Genomic DNA, 8,594 nt, shown 5'->3' with positions numbered 1-8,594 from the left:
AGGTTGCGTCATCACACGAGTTTGCACGAAGAAAGGGGTGGCGAGCGCCGTGTACCTCCCCTCCCTCCAGGAAGATCAGCTGCGAACGAAGCAAATTCTCAATCGTTTGTAATGTTTCCAACCCTCAAGTCGGAGAGGGAACCAGTTCATCGTATTCAGTAAAGAATAAGAACCAAAATGTTTTGCTGGCTACTGCCTGTGTTCTAGCAAAGGACAAAGATGGAAAATACTTGCCCTGCCGCATCTTATTGGACCCGGTCTCAAGTGAGCCTCATTAGCATGGATATGGTACAACGTCTTGGGTTACGAAGACAGAGACAAAATACGTTGATACAGGGAATAAGTTCCAACTCTGTAAATTCACCTTTTGCTGTGAATGTGGAATTAAAATCAAGATTCAATGAATTTACAATAGAAGCACAATGTTCTGCCTTGAAAAATATTACGGAACGTTTGCCTGCAGAAAAAATGGATATTTCAACATGGGAGATACCTACAGATATTGACCTGGCGGATGAAAACTTCAATGTCCCTGCAAGGATTGACATTTTAATTTCTGCAAGTATATTTTTCGATATCTTACTGCCAGAGAAGATGTCGAAACAAGGACCTTATCCTACGTTACAAAATACACAGTTTGGCTGGATTGTAGTGGGCAACACTCCAGGTACAACGTCACATCCAAGCAGATCATTCTTCATACAGGTTGAGCCGTTGGAAATGCTCTTACATCGTTTCTGGTCGGTGGAAGATTTGTCGGAAGAAATTATGTCGCCTAAAGAAAAGAAAATGGAAGCACAGTTTCGCCAAACTACAGATATGAATGAAGATGGCACTTACACGGTACGCTTACCTTTGACGGAAGATAGATCAGCATTAGGGGAATCTTTGGAACATGCACACTCCAGATTTTTACAGTTAGAACGCCGACTAGATAGAGAACTGGAATTGAAAGAAGAATATGTGGAATTTATGAACGAGTACGAGAGATTACACCACATGCAAGCAGTGCAGGAAGTGCGAGAGGCACCAGCAACGGAAGACATCCGATATTTCATCCCCCATCACCCAGTTGTGAATACAGCCAGCTCCACGACGAAAGTACGGGTCGTATTCGACGGTTCAGCAAAAACGACCAGTGGCAGGTCACTCAATTGCCTACAAAGTGCAGGACCGGTTCTACAAGAAGACCTGTTCGGGTTACTGCTTCGCTTCAGGACTCATATAATTGCTCTGAAATCTGATATTGAGAAGATGTATAGGATGATTCATATGCACCCTTCTGATAGGAAATTACAGTGCATGTTGTGGAGAAAATCTCACGACGAACCACTGATGATCTACGAATTAAACACTGTAACTTATGGTCTGACATCTAGCTCATATCTAGCAACTAAATGAATACAGCAACTAGCGACAGACGAAATGCACAACTATCCACAAGCTGCTGACATACTGAAGAGAGACTTATATATAGATGACTTGCTGTCAGGGCAAGAAGACGAGAATCAAGCCATTAATCTACGTAAAGAACTGTCAGCATTATTATCGACAGGAGGATTTAAGCTACGAAAATGGGCATCCAATTCTGCAAGAGTAATGGAAACTATACCTTTAGAGCTACGGGAAGTTAAAGACACGATTCTGTTTAACGACAACAGTACAAAAACTCTAGGTGTCAATTGGAATACCACCGCCGACACTCTTTGCATATTAACGGCCGGAGATTCAGCGCTAGCGCCAGAACGCCATGCTGAGATGGCTACACTCGCACCGGCGAAGAAACATCATCTTACAACCTACCATCCACGCAGCAATCCAGCCGACGGGAGGAAGAAATGCATTAAAATTTCCCCTACGCGGGATCAAGCAGAGAAAGCAGACACCAACGCTTGATGTGTAAACAATCACCCAGCTATCAACAATCAAAGAAACAGTACGGCTGCTGGCTGCAGCAAACCTCCTTACGATAAACAAAGCTTTTCGACGATACGTGCAAAGAAAGAAAACAATTTGGCCTGCTACGATTTGAACGTTCAAGAAACATTAAGCAAGCGCAGGGTTGCCAGTCAAATCGCGCAACTCTTCGATCCGCTCGGAATTATTGGGCCTGTTATTGTACTGTTTAAACAGTTTCTACAGAAACTATGGAAATTAAATGTATCCTGGGACGACGAGTTACCTTCCGATGTATTAAACGAATGGAAGGCTTTACAAGCACAAATATGCCACATTTCAGACATTAAGGTTCCACGATGTATTTTACCTAAAGGGAAGATAATAAACATTCAAATTCACGGGGTTTTCTGACGCGTCTGAGAATGTACGGCGCGTGCATTTACGTCAGAACTGTAACTGCAGGAGGAGAAGTTAATTCACGGTTATTGTGCAGCAAGGGGAAGGTTGCATCGATTAAGAAAATAACTTTGCCTCTCCATGAGCTGTGCGCAGCACTTATCTTGGCAAAATTAGTTAATAAAGTGATACCTTTATTGAATCTCCAAATAAACAAGATATATTTATATACAGACTCGCAGATTGTTTTGGCATGGATTGCAAAGAACCCAGAGACATGGAAACCCTTTGTGGCAAATAGAGTGGCTCAAATACAGGAGTACACGCAGGTGTGTGATTGGCGGCATGTAAGGTCAAAGGATAATCCTGCTGATATGTTATCGAGAGGAGTCGAACCCCTGAAGCTAAAGGGAAACTCACTTTGGTTACAAGGACCAGCATTTCTAAGCCAATCAGATAAAGATCCGAATTTAGCCATCAACGAGATCAGTTTTGGAATGAATCCACCTACAGAAGTACCAGAACGAAGGAAGGTGAAAATAACCTCATTGGTAACTACCCACAAATCAGATGAAATTCTTATGAGATTCTCTAACCTTTTGAGAATGATAAGAGTTATTGCACTTTGTCATATTTTCATTGATAATTGCAAGGGACCCACGAAGAGAAATGTTTGTACTTCGAAACTGAATGCCAAGGATTTGCAACGAGCCACAGATACGTGCATTAAAGCAACGCAAGCCTTATTCTACGCGAAGGAAATAGAAGACTTGACTCACGAGAGAGAAGTTTCTCCGAACAGTGGAATAAAAGATCTGTATCCATTTCTCGACGCCGATTCCATTATTCGCGTGGGCGGACGTTTACAAAACAGCGATCTAGCTTTTGAGGCTAAACATCAGATAATCTTGCCTCCTAAGGCCCATCTTACACGGCTGTTAATTGAATACGAACATCGCAGATTACTTCATGCTGGAACACAGTTACTACTTTCCTCTATCAGACAAAAATATTGGATCGTCCGGGGAAGACAAATAGTTAAGCACATCCTACACTATTGTATTAAATGCCATAGACTTAAATCAGAAGCTAGTAAACAACTGATGGGACATCTACCTGAGCACAGAATTCGAGCAGCTTATCCATTCATGTACAGTGGCGTAGACTACGCGGGATCGATAAGGATAAAGACTGGAGCGCCAAGGAGCAAAGCGACGAGAAAATGTTTCATTGCACTTTTTGTGTGTTTCTCAACGAAGGCTGTACACGTTGAAATTGTTACCGATTTAACAACTGAAGCATTTTTAGCTGCATTGAAAAGATTTATATCCCGAAGAGGAAAATGCGCAGCCATTTACAGTGACAACTCCAGTACCTTTCGAGGTGCACACAGAGAACTTCAGGAACTACGCAATATGTTTGAATCTACCCAGTTTCAAGATGTCATTCAAGACTACGCTGCAAATGAGCACTTTGAATGGAAATTCATACCGCCAAGAGCGCCAAATTTCGGTGGACTCTGGGAAGCGGCGATTAAATCGCTAAAACATCATCTACGTAGAGTGATGGGAAGCACCATACTAACCTACGAAGAGTTAATTACGTTACTTTGCCAGATTGAAGCAATATTAAATTCAAGACCACTTTGCATTTTACCCGACGAATCAGATTACCAGATATTAACTCCAGGGCATTTTCTCATTGGCAGACCCATAACAACCTTCCCAGAACCTGACCTTACCCTCATACCTGACAATAGACTCAGCAGATACCAGCTGATACAGAAGATTAGAAGATCCATTTGGAAGCAGTGGAATAAAGAATATCTACATTCCCTTCAACAACGTCAGAAGTGGACATCCTCCACGAAGAACTTATCTCCAGGGTCAGTTGTACTGCTGAAGGAGGACGACGTACCCCCACTACAGTGGAAACTAGCTAAGGTGGAAGCGGTGAATCCTGGGGAACGATGGACTAGTGCGTGTAGTGACAGTGAAAACGAAAGACGGAGTTTTCAGAAGAAGTGTTAGTAAAATTGTGCTCCTCCCCATAGGTAAAGACGGAGATTAGTTGAATTATGTTAATTCAATCGGGGGGAGTATGGGAATGAAAGCATTCTGCTGCGGGCCGTGTGCGGCGCATGCGCGCGCAGCGAAGAGACTGACTTGCTCATGTGAGCTCGGCCGTGCAACATAGTACGCGCGCGTCTCCTATTATCTACGATATTAGACAGTTGTAATTACGGTTCTACATACCATTTATGTATTATTTAGTATTATAAATATTCTAAAATCTAAATCGATGTACCGTGTTATTCATGTGGTAGAACTACGCCTAAGGTAAAACAGTTAACTTAAATAACCAGAGTCTCAACGAATTATAAGTCGGTCATTACCGCAACAGTGTCATAATAGATTCTCCAGATCAATTTATCTTTCAAAGTACAAAATTATGTTACCAAAAGTAAGCATCTGCGCTTCATTCAGTTATACAGACCAATGAATCGTATCGCAAAAGAAAAAAAATCACGTCATGATCAAAATCACGCATTGTGTATTCAGATATTAGTTTCCATTTCCAGCTTCCACCAGTCTCAAACTTACAGGACGATACGAAACAAGAAACTGAGAGTTTTCGATTTCTACAGTAAAGCACGGGTCTTTCTTGTCGCACAACAATTTTGCTACCTTGTGCATACATAGCTAGTCTGCCTAACCTAACAACATAGGCAATTCGCGATTAAAATTAACCGATATGCCATCTGGTGGGATTTTCAGTAAGTACTCTAAGTAGGATACGTTGTGGTTGAAGTCGTTTAAAGCATGGGGAATATGCGAGAGAGTAAGGTCTACTGTCCAGTTGTTTTTTCTTTGTTTTTTTTTTGCTCTAAATCGTTTTATGGGTCAGAACAAATTAAAAGTTTTCATGTGTTTCCACCCCGTGGAATCAACAAAATGAAATTTGTTAATAAATCAGGGAAAACGTAATTGACAGAAGATTGGTATGGGGGATATAACACTGTAATTCGGCAAGGAAATTACGAAGAATGCACGAGTCTGCTTACTTTATTTTTCGAGAGATATTACCATGAAAGTAAAGTTTTAAATTGTACTTTATAAATAAAGCTTTTTCTTTTTTTCCGAAAAATCATGAAGCGTCTTACAAAATGCGTCCATGTATTACCGGTATTACGTATGTGTGAAATTTGGAACAGGTGCAAGTCGATTAAGAGAGAAGATGAAAATAGTTTGAGAATGAATTAATGTCAAATGTAACCAGAAAAAAAAGTGGACATGCTAATGTTACTGTTTCATTCAGTATGATGTCCTTTTTCATTGAGTATAGCCTGGTCATGAAATCGTGAATATTATTATTAAACCAGCCTTTCTCTTTCGAGAAAGAACTGTAACGATACGTTCGCAATTTTCTCCTGTCCCAGCTTTTTAAGTACAGGTCAATTTCAATTCCTTTATCTTCAAATAATTTCCGAGAACCCCAGTTACAACATGACGTGCAGATGATAACGCACTGCTTTGGACAACCAGTGCGTATACATAGTTTCGTCTGCATTTTCCGTGTTATTTTTTAGGGCCTCCCCGCAGGCGCAGTGGTAGCGTCGTCGCCTTGTAATCAAGGGGTCCCGGGTTCGATACCCGGTGGAGGCACAAGTGGTTCGGATCCCACTTTAAACTGTAGGTCCAGTCCCGATTAGCCTTACTGTGCATAAAGTGGACTTAAAACACCAACTCAATCAATCAATCAACCGTGTTATTTTTGCCTATCATAATTAAATGCTTCGTTCTCAGTACAGCTTCACATTTGTTAGAGTAACTGGAATTCACATAGCATTCGCAATATTTAAAAATAATGCGTAATTTAAACGTTTTCTACCATACCAGTCATGACAACACGCTGCTATTTTGAACTACTGCTGAATGTAAACAAAGATTTATCCTACTTAGAGCGGCCATATTAGAAGCGACACTAGCGCTCAGGTGGTAATTTTAATCGCGAATTAGCCTAAAATTAAAAAGCTTTCTCTCGTGACGTCAGAACATAAGGTTGCTCAAGTGTTGTACGATAAGTGAGACCTGCACAGCACGGATTAATTGACACAGATTCAATGAAAAGAGGGTTGCCTAACAAAAAAATTATCACAGACTACAAAATATATACAACCAAAATGTGTTTTAAACACTTGTAAAAAAAATGTTTAAAACACATTGTTTTAAACGTTTAAAACATTTGTAAAAAAACAGAGCCGTGTGTTTTAAACGTTTAAAACAAAGTGTTTTAAACACTTTTGTTTTAAACATGCCAATCCTGACTCCCGTGTTGTTTCAACAATGCTTGACGGGAGGTGTAGCTAACAAAACGGGTGTCATTTTAAATGTGTAAACTAACTATTAAGTTCACAAAGAGATGTTTTAATGTTGGATATTACCTTCATTAGAAGCAGCGAAGTTAAAGATAAAAGAGGAATGTCTGGCAATCCTATATCCGGCAGCGCCCGCAAAGTTAGGCGCGTGCATCCCAGTTGCCCGTAATGTTAAAAGCATGCACGTAATACTTAGCGTTATGATTTACAGATTTTTTTTTACCTTTTCCTTTGACTATGTTGCTTGATATGCTTTTCAAAATGTGCGCAAATATCGTAACCATGATAATGAGTAATATTTCCGAATGCATTTGCATTTGCAAATTGTATCTTACGCATTTCCCACAAATGGCTTTTTAGTGGAAGAAAAAGCACAATAAGAATAAAAATATGACATGGCCTTTCCAGAAGAAGAGTTTGTGTGGTTAACTAAGCTGTATGCGAAATTTGTCAATTGCTACCAGTTGAAAGTTGAGCTACAGGTAATTTATTCTGAAGCCGAATATCGAGTAATGAGTGTGTTTGAACTTCATGAGTACCTGCGTACTACCCATTTGAATGAAGCTGTTGAACAAGTGTACAAACTAACAGAATTCTTCCTCACTGTTTCTGCCTCAAGCTCGTCGGTGGAAAAGTAGTTTTCTGCACTGAAGAGGATTCACACATTTCAACGCAGCACACAGACTCAAGCAAGGAAATCTGACTTGGGACTGATATCCATTGAAAAGGAGCTGCTAAAGACATTGACCAGAAACTCCCGATTCTACGACGACGTGATTGAGGTGTTCAGACTAATGGATCGTCGGATCGGGTTACAGTATAAATGAGAATTTTCATTAAGTAATACATACATATGCTATTATTGTTAACATAGAGTGTGTGCATTTTATGTTTGAAATTGAGTATGCCCATGCATGACTTACATTCAAATAGATTCTATTTAGTTAAAATACGAGTATATTTGGGTTTTCTTTATCCAATATTCAGATCAGGTTTATCTAAGGAAGCCTTACACCTTTCATAGAATCACGCTACGCCACTGATATAGACATTATATGGTGCCGACCTCCGTGAACGTTACGATGCAAGAGGTCTTGGGTTGGAATCTCGATCATTGTGAATGTCCTTTATTCAATTTCATCAAGTGGTAGTGATTAGTAAAAGTGGCACAAAAGCAAATTAAAATAAACCAAATCAATCAATCAATAATGGATATTTTTGGCTTTGCTGGAAGAAGTGTTCTAAAGATATGTACAGAGGAAAACTTTTAACAGATATAACCAAATATGTGTTAAAACTGTGTACATTAAATTATTTTAATTTTGATGTAACAAGAGAAACTCCGATAAAATATAAAGAAATATGTAAAAAACGTAAAATACTGATAATTGACTCTAAAAATCCGAATTTATACAGATCTGTGGGTCAGGGAATAAAATAAATAAGTGACGTGTGACACGGATATTCTGAATGGTTTAAAACCAGATCCAAAGGCATCGCCAGAGATGGGTTACAGGGAAGACAAAATATTTCCACGTGGCTCTTCTGTAGTTATCCACAATCTCTCTTTTACCCAATACATTCTATCTCGTTCTACATTCTCCATTTTCCTTCTTTCTTTGCTGCCTTATGCCGTTCTTTCTTTCTGTCATCTTCTCTTACTTTTCTTTATCTTCCTCCCTTTTTGCTCTCTTTTTCTTTCTGTCTTTTCCTATGTCCCTTTCTCTGCTAATTTAGCCCTGTTTGTCTTACTTTTCTCTCTCTATGTTTCTTACCCTGTTCTCTATTTCTATTAAAATTTCATTCTTCCGACGTTTCTTGACATTTGATACTTCTGTCTCATTATTTCTATGGTAATCTCTCTCTCTCTCTCTCATCTATTCCTCTGTGTATGAATCTTGTTCATACTTGTTCCCACTAT

At 39.6% G+C, this 8,594-nt stretch overlaps 2 protein-coding genes across 2 annotated transcripts; both read left to right on the top strand.

Annotated features, from left to right (window-relative positions):
• The first annotated feature begins 219 nt into the window (after window positions 1-219).
• LOC145992402 (uncharacterized) lies at window positions 220-1,401 on the top strand. The gene has a single exon (XM_083128783.1). The coding sequence runs from the start codon at window positions 220-222 to the stop codon at window positions 1,399-1,401; it is 1,182 nt and encodes a 393-aa protein (XP_082984909.1).
• A 920-nt stretch (window positions 1,402-2,321) lies between these two features.
• LOC145992401 (uncharacterized) lies at window positions 2,322-4,325 on the top strand. Its single transcript, XM_083128782.1, has one exon. It carries the CDS (start codon window positions 2,322-2,324, stop codon window positions 4,323-4,325), a length of 2,004 nt encoding a protein of 667 aa, XP_082984908.1.
• Window positions 4,326-8,594: the final 4,269 nt, after the last annotated feature.

The sequence above is a fragment of the Lepisma saccharinum genome, chromosome 9, assembly GCF_977018435.1.
Source record: "Lepisma saccharinum chromosome 9, izLepSacc3.1, whole genome shotgun sequence".
Taxonomy (NCBI): Eukaryota; Metazoa; Arthropoda; class Insecta; order Zygentoma; family Lepismatidae; genus Lepisma; species Lepisma saccharinum.
The sequence above is the reverse complement of the archived record's forward strand: the minus strand, read 5'-3'. Positions and strand labels throughout refer to the sequence as shown.